A 15,601-nucleotide genomic window follows, 5' to 3' on the forward strand; every position below is an offset into this window, starting at 1 on the left:
CGTGGTTGATGCTGGGGCCAGGAGTTTTCCAAGCCACGTGATATTATTAGGAAATATTCCTGTTCCTATTGAAGCCCTACTGGAACATGTTTCTGTATTAAAACATTTACTTTCCTTATAATAAAGAAATACATCATCATTGACAATTATTTCCATCTAGGAGTGGGTGAAGATGACTATTTGGTGTATCTTACACTTTGCCGCATGCACAGGTCCACAGGCATTTGAAATAATTGTGTCTGTGCCATAGGAGGAAATAAATTACATTCATTATCACACCAGGACTGCTCTGGTGAGTTTCACAAATTGACAGACCATGTGGTGGACTTTGCTGTGTCTTTCAGACTCAGATAATGGACAAGTCTGATAGAAAAAGGCCCTTGACTCGTGAAACAAAAGGAACTAAAATCGGGGAATGCCAGGGCCATGTCTGGCTCTGTGGGGCACCATTTATTTGAGTTGGAGGGCATGCCCTTTCAATGTCAAGGCTTGTCTGAACACTATAGTGTTTTTCACTGATATTCATTACCATACTCCTGTATTACTAGGGCTAGTCTTCGAATGCCGTTCTAAAGACGCTGTCGCAATATGAAAAAGTTATATTACCTACCTTCTCTTTTCCTGTTCAAACTTGTGAGGATAAGTCATTTTGACTTACACTGCAATAACCTAAACTCAACCTACACTTCAGCTGCAGTCTGACGGTGGCATGAGTGGACTGGTTTATGATAACCTGGATTTAAAGGGCCAATCCAGTCATTTTTATCTCAATATTAAATCATTTCTGGGTAAAAATTAAGTACCTTACTGCGATTGTTTAAATGAAAATGGTCAAAAATAAACAATTTCGCAAGCAAGATTTTTGCTAGGACTGTCTGGGAGTGGTTTGAGTGGGGGGGAAGGGAGAGCAAGAAGCAGCATCCAGTATTTCAACCATATCTAAGGGGATTTTACCAAAAAGTTCAGATATTTACAAATAAACTGGTGCACTCAGTCAAGCAAAGACATCTATGATTCAATTGTGAATGGCGTTTACGGTGGAATTATTATGTATAGGAACTTTGCTATATCAGAATGTGAACAACTCATCAAAAGACTATGGGCAAATCACCCGTCAGAACAATTTAGAGACACGGTGTGGCTAATCTGAGTGTGAAGGCTCCCGGTGAGAGCAGTAGTCCAATGGAGCTGTTTCATTAAAAAAAAAAAGGTGCCCAATGCCATCATGCACTGATGATGAAACACTTGAATACGGATAACTAGAATGTAGTAGAATGAAGACAATTGGGGAACTAATGCAGTTATCATTCAAGTTGAACCAAATGCCATACTGTATGTAAAATGCATGGAACATTTAATGAGATCTACAAAGACCTTTTCCGCTTCACAATATTTATAGTAAAGCGCACAAAAAAACTACAAAACAAGAGATGATGCAAGCTGTCTATATCTCATGAAAGGGAAAATAATCAGTTGTAAATTCAAGACTGATCTTCAAAAAAAAAGTCTGAGTGAGGGGGGGTGGGTGGTGGAAAACTGAAAAGGTTTGGAACTATCTTTATTTTAGTTATTTTATCTAATTTACCGCCTTGTGATGTCACCAGACTAGAGGTCGACCGAATATGATTTTTCAACGCCGATACCGATTATTGGAGGACCAAAAAAAGCCGATACCGGCCGATTTTTATATATACATTTGTAATAATGACAATTACAACAATACTGAAAGAACAACGAACACTTTTATTTTAACTTAATATAATACATAAATAAAATCAATTTAGTCTCAAATATATAATGAAACATGTTCAATTTGGGGTAAAAGGTAAAAGTGCAATATGTGCCATGTAAGAAAGCTCATGTTTAAGGTCCTTGCTCTGAACATGAGAACATATGAAAGCTGGTGGTTACTTTTAACATGAGTCTTCAATATTCCCAGTTAAGAAGTTTTAGGTTGTAGTTATTATATTATCTATAGGACTATTTCTCTCTATACCATATGTATTTCATATACCTTTGACTATTGGATGTTTTTATAGGCACTATAGTATTGCCAGCCTAATCTCGGGAGTTGATAGGCTTGAAGTCATAAACAGCGCTGTGCTTTAAGCACTGCGAAAAGCTGCTGGCAAATGCAGGAAAGTGCTGTTTGAATGAATGCTTACGAGCCTGCTGCAACCTACCACCGCTCAGTCAGACTGCTCTCTTAATTATAATATAATAAACACAGAGAAATATGAGCCTTTGGTCATTAATATGGTCAAATCCGTAAACTATCATTTCGAAAACAAAACGTTTATTCTTTCAGTGAAATACGGAACCATTCCGTATATTATCGAACGGGTGGCAACCCTAAGTCTACATATTGCTGTTACATTGCACAACCTTCAATGTTATGTCATAATTATGTAAAATTCTGGTGAATTAATTACGGTCTTTGTTAGGAATAAATGGCCTGTCAACAGTTCGCAACGAGCCGGCGGCCCAAGCTGCTGCATATACCCTGCATTTATAATCGGCCATGCAGATTAATCGGTCGACGACCCTACACCAGACAGTCCAAAACTGCATCCCACCAAAACTTCATGGGGATAGCCCCCTTTTTTCAAATTTTTGCCTAAAATGACCTCTCCAAATCTAACTGCCTGCAGCTCAGGCCCTGAAGCAAGGATATGCATATTCTTTGGTACCATTTGAAAGGAAACTTTGAAGTTTGTGGAAATGTGAATTGAATGTAGGAGAATATAACACAATAGATCTGGTAGAAGAAAATACCACCATCTTTGAAATGCAAGAGAATGGTCCCAGTTCCAGCCATCACTCTGGTTGTAATTCTGATGGTGTTCACAATATGGCAGCAGTGTATGTGCAAAGTTTCATACTTGAAGTATGAGCGAACTACATGACATTTAGTGTGAAGTCACCCAGGTACATTTGGGCAAATCGTGAAGGAGACATTTGCATTCATATTACATTTTTCTGCAAGAATATCATCGAATCAGTATACTTGGACTTTGATTTAGCTTTTCCAGTATTAGTACCCATATTATAAGTTCAACATTTGCAAAACAACCAGTTTTCATAACTTCATAACTATGAATATTCTTATACTTTTTGTCCAAAGGGAAAAGGCATGTTGTCGCAAAAGGTTGGCAGCTACATTTTGCGACATATACATGGTTTCCGGATACTACTGCAAAGGCCAGTTCATTGGCTATCTAGCTAGCTTTGTTTGACCCCGATTGGTGCTTATTTGACAAAGATACAGTCGATCAAATGAAGACCGGACATGTCATCGGCATGCCATGAAGGCGTCACTCTCTGACCAAATTTGGTGTCCTATAGGATATACTACACCCCTAATGATATAGTGAAGTCTAGTTACATTCTAGGATCTCTGAGGAATACATACAGACCTGATTTGACTGGTTGAAACAACGTTTAGGGTTAGATTTTCACAGATTCCTTTCTTTGTAAATTGAATGAGTGGAAATACAAAATCGATTGTGCATGTTATATGGACCTTTTTAGGATATGAAAAAGGATTTTATCTAACAAAACGACACTTCATGTTATCTCTGGGACCCTTTGGATGATAAATCAGAGCAAGATTTCAGAATGTAAGTACACATTTCACCTTCAGAGGTGAATTTATCAAACCTATCGCGGTGAAAAAAAGTGTTTTGTTGTTAGGAGCTCTCCTCAAACAATAGCATGGCATTTTTCGCAGTAATAGCTGCTGTAAATTGGACAGTGCAGTTATATTAACAAGAATTTAAGCTTTCAGCCAATATAAGACACTTATATATAACGACATTTGTTTTTTCTCTAAAATCTGCGATCGTGACACAAGGCGCTGCATGATTTACAACTGTCCTGTTGACGGAACGCCTATCCCTATTAAAGGGCATTATCATCATTTTCACAATTACAACCTCATAGTGTGGAAATGTATATAAAACATAAGAATATCACACTTTTGACTGCACTGGCCTTTAAGAGTGTTAGTCTCTTCATCTATGGGTGGTGCCGTGGAATGTCTAGCGCCTTTTTGGTTTGGCTTTGGACATTCACTCGTCTCGAACACACAACAACACACACCCCTCTCACAGCTTTAGAGTTGGGTTATCCCAACAGACAGGTGAGAGGGAAAGTGATCATATTACACCTGGGGTACCCAATAAGAGACAATGCCTCAGTCCTAAAAATGTACAATAACATCCACTAGAATGCAGACCGGCCCATCAAGCAGCCAATGGCTGACCGAGTGAACTAACCAAACACAGCTTCTTTGTTTTGATCGGATTCCGCCGTGAGCAACCATCAGTGGTTTGTAGGCAGTTTTCAGTGTTTTACACTGTCTTGCCACCACAAACCAAAAATCTACTGAAAGGAAAAACATCAAATGGGTATATTTGTGCAGATCCATCTGTGTGGAGGGAAGGAGCCAGCTAAGTGAGTCCCAAATATTAAAGAGCATGAAGAAACACATGCAACATTAGTAGCAAGGCAAATTAAACTATCTGTTATTAAACACAAGGAGTAAAATTCCTTCCTCTGGCATCGCACTGTTGGTTAACTAATTATTATGCCACATTAATTTTGAAACCCTGAAGCGTTTGTTGAGTTTACCCAAGGTGCAGTGAGTACGTGTTTAGCCCTGTAAAAAGTGGGTTTATTACAAAACAGATCTAACAGCGAGTGATTCATTGTGAGGCTGAGACGACGCAGAGCCAGAGGCTGCTGGGATTGCTTCATTTATATTCCACTGATTGCATCAGAAAATTGTAAGACTGTTAATTGGAGACAATGTGGCCAGAAACAGATACGGAGTGACATGTGACTACAACAATGGCATCAAAGATAATATTTAGCTAAAAGCCTGTGTTAATGATGACAGCAACAACCCTACCAAGCTGTTCTACAGAATTATATACCTTTAATCATTAGGAAAATACCAGCCCTCACAACTATCCCCTCAAAAAAACTTCAGTCGTGTTAGATATGCCCAATTGACCTTCCGTTGGTACGTCAACGTTTCGAATCCAGAAGCAATTGTTATTGCAAATGCTCCCTTGCATCCATCTGAGGACATGTTGACAAAGCCTTCATTTATGACCGATTCCCCAGCGTGACGTTGATTAGGTGGCTTGTACGAAATAAGCTTGAGAGGCCCATTTCACCGCAAACCTGTATTCATTTAGTTCTGCAGATTTATACTGGCCTGCTATCTCGGCAAGAAAATCCAGCATGACATGAGAGTGAAATTTGCCCTTTTGAAAAGAGGGTTAATCTTTCTTTCTTTCCCACTGCAACCTCAATCTCACTGTGGCCAGCATGCCTCCAATGATCTGGGGGCCACAGCCAGTAAATTAAATTAAATAAACCCATTAGTTACAGCACTGTTACCTTCTCACCTCTGCCCAGATGCGCTTTCATGGTAAGTTGTCCCATCATAAAAAAAACAAGGGACTCGGTATAGGATTGTGATGCCAAAGTCACCTTGACTCCAAAGACAGGGTGGTCTGTCCTCATTGTTCATCACAAAGATCAATTAAAATAGCCTGTTTTGCAATACAGCACGAGCCCAATATGTTCCGCAGGTGTCTGAAGGTAAATGTATGCTTATTTAAAAATCAATTCATACTTAACATTCTCCCTCCTCGAGTCGTGCAGATGTGAAACAAACTGGAGGTCGATGGGAGTGGAAGGCGACCGTGAGCAGAGTCATCCCAGGCATACTGAAAATGAATGGGATGAATAACCAAGTGTAGCTCACATATATAAAGGTAAACATCAGACAAAAAGAGAGTCTAATCCTGCTATAGCCCTGGGTATGGGTTGGCATGTTTTCACTCCTATCTTTTCATCCTGCTCTGAAACATATCTTGTGAATACACTGTAACTACAGTTTGGCATCTATCTTTTTTTGGAACAATAAAAAAGCTTCATAGCTAAATCCTGACATTCAACAGAAAAACAAGACCATGGGGAAACGTGATTGTACCTGTGATGTCTGACTGTGTACCCCTTTGTGCTTACCCCTATACATGAAGGATTATGGGATATGTCACTTTTCTTTTAAACACACAAGCATCTTTGACATGATTGCACCGAAACACATGTCCTCGTGTGTCGCCCTGCACACGTGTGTGTGTAGCTGAGCATGTTAAAGGCATAAAGAAAAACTATCAGCCACATTAACTAAGAGTTGGCTTCACATGGTTGGGAGGAGCTAATGGCCCCATTAAAACAGGAAGAGCACGTTAACTTGCAACTAAATCTCTAATGCCAATAATCCAAATTATCCAGGAAAAACAATAACCTTCTTATACACCAATTAGTAATTAGCATAATCCCTAAAAGCATCCTTTTGCATTTCATCAGTTTAGTCTAAGTCTCAAAGGAGCTTGGCACAATGCCACAGCCTCTATATAAAAATCACTTCCACCAGCCTATACAGAGAATAGAGGACAGCATTCTCATGGTGGAGGTCTGATTAATAAAGTATTCTTGATACAGATGGTTGAAACTCGAAAACCTAAATACTTATAAAAGGGTTTCAATAAACACAACTCCCAGTGAAGATTTCCTACTTGAAAAGCCCAATCAACACAGAAAGGGAAAGGGGGATACCTAGTCAGTTGTACAACTGAATGCATTCAACTGAAATGTGTCTTCCGCATTTAACCCAGCCCCTCTGAATCAGAATACCATCTCAATGTAAGGACTGTGTTATGCGTAGTTTACATGTCTAATACTCAGCTCTTTCATTGTTTCACACTGTGCTAAAATATTCTAGCGGAATACCCCATGGTGATTTCAGGCAAAGAAAGAGCATGAATAAATAAACAACTTAAAGCGATGAGAAACTTCAAAGGCAATGGGACAATCGCAGCAAACAAGCTCCTGGAAGCCAATGAATTTCTTTGTTTGTGACAGTGACTCAGGGGTGTAAACAGAGGAATTAGCTCACACCTCCGGAGTCTCAGCACATCGCACTGCCATAATTGAATTAAGCCTGTCAATATTGTTGTGAGCTGTGGATGGCGTCAGTGGCGTCAGTGGTTCTTTGGCAAGTCCTTGAAGAAAAAGACAATTGCTTTCCATGTCATCCCAGACTATATCTCAAGCTAATTCCTACATCTTGATACAGCCAAGCTGATGTATTTCCTATGAATAAGCTCTGTGTGTAATATGTCATGGGCATGCAGGCGGAATAATGCTACTGGTGGAGCGTGGAGGGAGAAGTTATGATTTCCACTCTCCCCACATCCCTCAGCTTAACACACTCCTGGAGTACATGTCAGGTCACGGCCACATATTTGAAACATGCTCCCAACAGCCCTTGCGTGACATCTTGGCTCCATGGCCAGCCCTGTCAGAGAAAATCCTGCTCTAACTGAACCAATGCATCAGCTTGCTTTTGGGTTTGTGTCATGAGACTGCATCACTCACAACCGATAAGGGGCATGTATACACAGCACCAAGTGCTCCAGGAGAGGCTAAAGGAAAATTGGAATCTTGACAAGTATGATTGACATGCTTATTTGTCCCAAAAGGAAGTCTTATTCGGAGAGATTTAAAGATGGCTGTAAAGCAGTATTCTTGCCGAATGGAATCATTGTTCCTTCTGACTAGAAGCACATCACGGCAATTCTGCGGCAAGTAAATAATCCCTGGGAGATAGGAATCCTTTCAAGCTTAAAATGACTTGTGTTTATACTTTATTTTTGGACCAAAATAAATCACTTAACAGGCGAGACTGGGGCTGTCATTTTCAGGCAATCCATCTATGACATGGAACTGAAATATGGGTCTAAGAATTCCCTGTTTTCCCATTGGCGATGGAATGGAGAAGAATGCAAGGCAGAATTACATCCAGTTCTATTTTGACAGACACAAACCTAAAGGGAGGCTGAGCCTTGATGGCAACCATGCCCCATTGCCAATTCATTGTGTTGGCAAATTGAATCAGCAAATTAAATTCTAAGCTCAAGTAAAGTCAACTTTACTGGAATTGGAGAATGATCACTTTATGTGTTTGGGTGTAGCTTTGTCCATGACACGGAATAGGAAATGAATGTCAAAGAGAGAGGGTAAGGTATTGCATGTGAATAGCAAGAAGGAGCTGGGGTAGAATGAAATTGTCTGCACTAACCCACTGCCAGAGTGATTTGTTCTCTCTCTAAGCCACAAAGGATGCAGCAGTGTTACTTCTTTCATAATTCTAGTGTCACAATAGAAATAGGCTAAGATAACCCCCCAAGGCTGACCCTAGAGTAACACAAAACAAATTCAATCCACATTCTCCCAACACAAAACACTGATTCCATTGCAGAAAAAAAAAAATCCCAGGCAGTGCAATGCTGTGTGGATGGTGTTCATGACTAGACTTATTTTGATAATACCTGCTGATATGGTTGATCTGGAAAGATAAAGTGCCGTGAATTGTTCCCACAGTTTCGCTGTAGAGACACATACACATAAGATAGCTATACACACCTAAATGTCTAGCTAGTAGACATTTAACTAGCTAACTTGTAACAGGTATCGTGCATGTGATTATACACAAGAGTAAATGGCTACACAAACCTGCCATTCATAGTTGTAGGAACTTGCTACAGAGTGAGTTACATTAGGCTATTTAGGTGTGATCCAATTTCCATATTCATCCAGACTGACAGTAATTGGTGGTGCAGCAATCTGAAGGTTCTGATTATTCTCCTTCATAAACTCATGTTTAACAGCCAGATAGAGATGACACAAAGGCTTTCTGGTGGGAAGGTGCCGTCTGTGTCATAGCGCTGTGCCATGTCTGCATCCAGTCAAAGGCGCTGGAACAGGAAATAAATATGTTTCTGTTGTGGACGCTGGTGGAATCTCTGGGCTCTGTGGTGCTTGGGAGTTTAATCAAGTGGAAAAGGGGAGGGGGGATGTTGAGACCAACCTGACTGCAGCGGTCCACTCTCTTGACAGGCACTGGGGCATGCTGCTAATTAAAAAGTTTAATTCCACGACTGCCGCGTTGGCATCCCAGTACCCAGAGGTGCGTCCTTGCGAGCCTTGGCGCCATCTTATCAGGCACAGACAGATTCCGGCTTGCCGGGGAGGAGCGGAGGACGTGGAGGCGCTGCAGAAGCAGCAGCACAGGCCCAGCTGGAAGATGGAGGGGATGGCATCCAGCCTGCTGCTCAGGGATCTGGCCCACCTCCCTCCATCCCATCTCCCCGCTGACTGGAGTCACGGGCCCCTAGTCTGGTGGCAAGACTCAGGGAGCTGAGCCGTGGAGCTGCATGCTGAGGTGGAAGCGCAGGGGTAAACAAGGGATAAACACAGGATTTAGACTCTCTGATGCTACTCTCAGCAATAGATCGCTGTCTCCGACACACACTTCCTGTCAGAGGGTCCTGTCTTACTACACTGAAGGTTGCGGATAAAGCTGGGGCTGGAATTCATGCTATTCTCCTCAGAGTCCCCCTGGGCCTGCAGCAGTGCAAAGACATGGTGCTCTGACATGGTCTCTACACTACTAGCATTTCGTATTTACTGAAAAAGAAGAAGCAGTAAACTGGAAATTCTTTTGTTAAGCTTTTTCCACCATTCAGTGGGAAACAGAGCCTCGATGAAAAAGTAGATAAAAGAATGAGAGCACTTCATTGCAAGGCCTTGGCAGAGTGTAGAGCCTGCACTGTGTGGGCTTCTGAGCTGTGTAGGTCCCTATTGATCAGAATGCATTACAACTCACACAAAGAGAGAAAGTCCTTGGTGATGGCAAGGCTGATTCTTTGGCATCTTTTTTAAAGGCCACCTCATATAAAAGCCAGCAGGCAGCAACCAAGACCTCCGCCTGAGGTGAAATAGCTTGGGGAAGGAGAGCACGTTCAGAACACCGTGCTGCACGTTATAAGCACCACTGTAAATTAACATTATTGTTTGTCACACTGTGCAACACAGGGCCATAGCCTTGCAAAGGTACAAAACAGCTCAAAAGATTTACAGTCACATTGCCTCAGCTTTTATCGCTTACAAGGCTTACAAAGTGTCATTCTCCCAACACAATGATAAGGGGCTCGGAGACCTCAGAGCCGCTTCAGAGCTATGCATTTCATTGACAACTCACACAATATGATCAGCATAGTAGTACAACCCAAATAATCTTCCTGGAAAATCAACTGTAACACAAGCAATAGAGTTGTTCCTAAATACCAGCTCAATGAATTGTCTGCTGTTTTGCAGCACCTATTTAAACCCGAGATAGGCTTCCAGGCAACGGCGTGATTCCTCTAATGATGGTATAGCTATTATGATCTGACACACAGAAAGAATGACCTGCTGGTTAAAGACTATAGCTTCTCCTCAAAAGCGGTAAGAAGTTTAACAAGGCATAAGGTCCTCCCCGACAAGCCTTTTAAACATTGTGTTACCCGGGTAAAACAGATGTCACCAAGGTGCTGCATCATATTTCATGAACAAGAAGATTAACTTACTCCTTGTGAAATATATGCCCAGCGGATGGGGTATAAAAATATGTTTCACTTGATATTTCTACCAGATGAATTCTGTATGCGTACCGGGATTCTGGAGCACCGTATAACTGTGGCAAGCACAGAATAGCTCTCTCAGTGCACACCTCTTCAGGCTGTGCATTTGTACTGGCTTCTTTTAAATCTTTTACAACGGTACCACATTCATCCTCTGCCAGTGTCTAACTCTCCAAGCCAACACAAAGTATGAAATGAGCCACCGCTGCACAACCAAATTGATTCAGTGCGTTTGACAACATTATTGGACTCAACCTCCTAAGCCAACGTTAAATTGTCGTGATCATGATTTCAGTCATAGGATTAGGCACACTGCCTACACAGTAGGCCTGCACACAGACGTGATGTAGTATATTTTTTAAAACAGCAACAATCCACAAAAATGACATGCTTTGTCTGTAGCATCAGGACGTGGGCAGATCACATAGCTCTGAGTGTAACCTTTTTTTCCCTTGTCACACTACAACACTGTTCAAATTTGGCAGACAGAACAGCCACATAGCTATATCGTCCCCATGGGTGTAAAAAACACCGCTACCCGATAGTTACATTTCTGCATACGTCATCCTGAGGTTAACATTACTCAGAGGACGAAACGCAGAAATAAATGTTAAGAGCGCTTAAGGGATTTGGTTGGCTCAGGGGCACTAAAACACACAAGCACACTTTGGTGTTATTTATGTAAGCCTGTCATCTTGTCGTCTAATGAGCCTGACACTGAAAGCGTAATGAAACGTCTCACATTAACACGGGCTAAATGAACAGCCAACAGCCGAGGACAGAGGAGAGCATAGCTCCCATCCACACTGCAATGAGTTGATGCAGATGGTCCCCTGTATACAAAAGCCCCGAGCCACTGTACTAGACTGGGTTCACAGGCACAGCAACTCATCCCTCTGGCACAGGCACAGAGTCAGGGATTCTGTGTACTACTGGCTGGCTTCATTTTCATTCTCTGCTCATTGAGTCCATTTGAAATCCAGCATTCCTCTGGTTAGTCAGACCATCATCTTGCTAGATGCTGGCGCCTTATTGAGTGAGTGCCACTGTCAAACAGAGGGACGGAAGAACCCTCAAACAGACCGTGGTTCAATGCCATGATTGTTTATATTTTAATAAACAGAAGAAAAAAAACACATAGGAGGCAGTGAGATGTACAGTGTTGGAAAACAAAGAAAAAGCATGACTGGGTGATGAACCTGACTGGGGGAATCTTTACCTCGAATGTATTGCATGTGAGAAGACATGGATGGCACAACACTCAGGATCAGCAGAGAAACATCTGGATTAGCTGATCAAAATGATGATCTCTCTACCCCCATGCAGTCATACAGCAAAAGCCTGGCAATATGGCTTTTAGATAGATGGACTTAAATAGGCCTTTAGCGACATGCATTTGGTTTCAGCTCTGTGTCAGATTAAATAGCTTTAAAATGACCACTTTTTCACAATTCCTACAATATACACTGAATCAGATATGGTGAGCGCAGAATGTTTTCATTTTGTTATCAAGCAACCAGACTTTTTTTCTGCAATGGTGGACATTACAAAGCATTTGCTAAATAAACGCAATATTGGGAACTAGCTATTATCAGATGGAAATAAACAAGGAAATACATTTTGTCTAAATGAGGCAAGATTGTCTATATTTGTGACACTATCAGAACATGTGGTACAGTATGAATAATAACTGGACATCACATCCCAAACCCAGAGTACACTGCTAAGGAACCAGGCCTGTTGCACAGGGGCAGTTCTGAACACTGTAGAAAGGTAATACCACAACTGTAGGTGGGATCTGAGTATTGTTCCAATGAATGCACTCGCATGAACACCTGTTCGACTGAATAGTTTGGCTATTGCTGCATGCTATGTTCATATACATGCACACTATGATAAAACATTGTATATTATTGCAAAACTAGGTTCACTGTACTTCAGAAGGAAGATAAAGGTGTACTGCATAAAGGCTACTTTGTTCCCTAGGTGTGGTTTCTAAGTGATATGAATATTTTAGTTTATCATCCAAATCAGTCTAGCTCTCATTTTGATGCAGTGGAATGGATAGAAAAATGAGGCTACCTGATCAACTGTTTTGTATCGTTGGATGTAAAACAAGTGGGGGATATTTTACTAGACTAGAAACATGTTTAAGCAGAATTACTTGGCAGATATCCAATCTAATAGGTAGGCAATTTTTCATCAGAGTTGTTACTTTTATTATGATTATTATGATTATAATGAATAATGGCATTGATAGTGGTATAGGCCTACTTATTATTAGTAGTATTATTAGAGGTAATCTAGTGCATTTTAAATATGAACAAATCGAGACTATCTACCAACACATGGTTTATGTTATGTGGGGTAATGAGACCTCTGAACCAGATAGGGTTATTAAGTGAGAGTGGATGCGCGCACCTGTACCAATCCAGCCCTTTCTCGTAGTTCCTGTCGAAGAAATGTGGCTCATTCCCAACGGCTCTGATGTCGGGATGGACCCTCAAAGCTTCGAGCAGAGCCCTGGTACCTCCTTTCTTCACCCCAATTATAATGGCTTGGGGTAATTTTTTCACCCCATAATCCGAGGTGCAGTTCACCCTGAGTTCGTTGTCCGTGGTGCTGAATTCCTGGTGCTCCCGCTCCAGAGCGGGAGATTGATACACCGCGGCAGTTTTAGTCGGAGCCGCCTGATTCCGAACCCAATCCAATGTTCTTTGTTCGGTCTCCACATTATCTTTGACAGTGGAAATTGCAACCGTTTTCTCGGCAGCAGTCACCTCTATCAGCTCCTCGTCCAAATAGCCCTGGGGTGAAGTGGAATAAAGTTTCTCCCTTAATGTTACGAAAGTTGTCTCCTCCGTCACCAGCCTACCTTGGTACACGTAGTTCTCTTGCAATGGGAACTGTAACGAGTTGTAACAGCTCATCAGGCTATAGAACAAGTAGGTGACAGAAAGGGAGAGGGTGAACATGAATAACATTTTTCGGGGCACTTTAGAGGTAAAAACCGAAGTGCTGGACCAAAATGCCATCTCTGATAGCAGTGATCCTCTCAAAGAAGTGGCCAGACATGTTTCCACCCCAATACTTGCATGGACACTCAACAACAATAATCTGTCACTATGAGCAAAGCTCCATTTGAAAATGTGAGTAGCTGAACCACTCCAGCATATCCCCAATTCGCATGGTTATAAGGACACAGGAAATAGATCGTTAAAATTCCGAAAGAATATCGCGTCCCTTTTTTGAGTAGCCTATCGATTTCTTATTCCAACGCTGACAGCCAATGTCACCATTTATTGGACTGAATTTGCAGATTAGCAAACCTGCGGTCTGGCGTCCTTCCAAATGAGCAGCCTGGTTTGAAATGTGCAGAATGTGATGGACGAAGTCTTGGCATTTTACGGAAAAAGAAAAAAGGGAACGCCAAAGTGTTTGAAGTAGTGTGCAAAGCACGTCTTCATCCCGATACACTGGCGGCCAATTACAAATCCGGTGGTTCTTCCCAACAAGGGTGAAAAAACTGCCACACATTGGTCCTCTCACTGCTAACTTTGTGCAGTAGAAAGTGAACAACCTTTGCATAAATATTAATTGACTGCGCTCTCTCAGTGGCCAGGATTGTTGCTTGCTGTCCTAATGCCTTCTGTTGATTGGTAGATACGATGTGCGCATCAACTCTGTGAGCTCACCCGCACCGAAGCACTATTATATTAGTAGGAGCACCACAAGCTCAGTAAGTGAACACCCACTTTTCGCAATCGGTGCCAGAGTGTAGGAAACCCAATGAGACGTCAGATACGACAGCCAGATAGCACTGAGATGGCATTGGGAAGGCGGGATGACTATTCCTCCTCCTCTCCTTTTTCTATGCCTTATGATCGGCAAAGATATTGCTGGATGAATGTACGGGTGAGTAGGGAAAAGTAGAAAGCGTTGTATTGCCCTGTATGCACTTAAGAAGAAATCTTGAAGATAATTTGCTCAACTAATGTAGGCTACATCTGAATTGCCTCAAATTATTTACTGAATAAAATGTGTCATAATTATAATAATATAATATATAATATATATAATATTATTATTATATGACTACTACTACTACTACTACTACTACTAAATAATTATTCTACAAGCAGCTCATGGCTGCTCCCTACTGGTGTTCTCTGGAACATTGCAATAGTTGTAACCGTGATCTTGGGAGATTTTACACAAGAAGGTAGGATGGATGGTTGGAGAATAGATCAATATTTTTTTCGTTGGAAATTATGTGTGATGAAAATCGTCGTTTCACTCCACCAATTCATATCAAAGAGGTTGTTGCTTCTTATGCATGCTGGTCTGATACAAAGGAGGGGCACATGACAGTGCTAGGGAGTACATTGTAAGTGAGCTGGAACGGACTAGGCTGTGCAGCCTTACTGAGGTATTTTGCATTGAAGATACTTATGTAGGGAGAACATATCTATACCACATTTATTACACAAGGTGACAGTCAGTATTGTTCTCTGAATTGAAAAATGTTGACACATTTGACTTATGCCCTTTTGGGAGGTAAAGTAAGAGATTCTAGATTGTGAGCCACTGAGATATGTCTCCTTTTATTAGAGAGTATCATTCATCATACTCCTCAAACACACCAGAAATATCTGCACCACAGCAATGCCTGGACAACAATAATTGGAGGGCTCATCGCTCTCAAAGCAGAATGGCAGAAACACTTACAGTATTAGCATCTGAAAGTATGAGAGAATGCTTATTTGGCTAAATTTCTCTTCCCATCACATCTCTAAGATCGTGTAACCAGCAGTTTGGCAAATCAAACAGTGGCTGAAATGACTGAGCAAGGAGGGAAAAAAAATGGAGATATTTTATTGCCAAAACGCGATAATCCTGGAGTAGTGAACAAAAAATCAAAGTGCAGCTCTTTTGCGTTAGACCTATGGCCTCCCACAGGACAGGAAATGCTGAACAATCCAATAGGACATCTCTTACACAGAGAAAGGCAGATAAATCACACCCTTCCTTTTTTCTTAGCAGCTGTGGTACATACT

The 15,601-nt window shown here is 41.4% G+C and overlaps 1 protein-coding gene across 1 annotated transcript in view; it reads right to left on the reverse strand.

Moving 5' to 3' along the window:
- Positions 1–13,579, reverse strand: part of LOC120044545 (heparan sulfate glucosamine 3-O-sulfotransferase 4-like) — a 91,588-nt gene extending 78,009 nt beyond the window's left edge. The window contains exon 1 of the mRNA XM_038989202.1: positions 12,966–13,579. Coding sequence (XP_038845130.1) covers positions 12,966–13,579 — 614 coding nt within the window. The remainder of the gene's footprint in view (positions 1–12,965) is intronic.
- Between the last annotated feature and the right edge of the window lie 2,022 nt (positions 13,580–15,601).

The sequence above is a fragment of the Salvelinus namaycush genome, chromosome 3 (genome assembly GCF_016432855.1).
Source record: "Salvelinus namaycush isolate Seneca chromosome 3, SaNama_1.0, whole genome shotgun sequence".
NCBI lineage: Eukaryota > Metazoa > Chordata > Actinopteri > Salmoniformes > Salmonidae > Salvelinus > Salvelinus namaycush.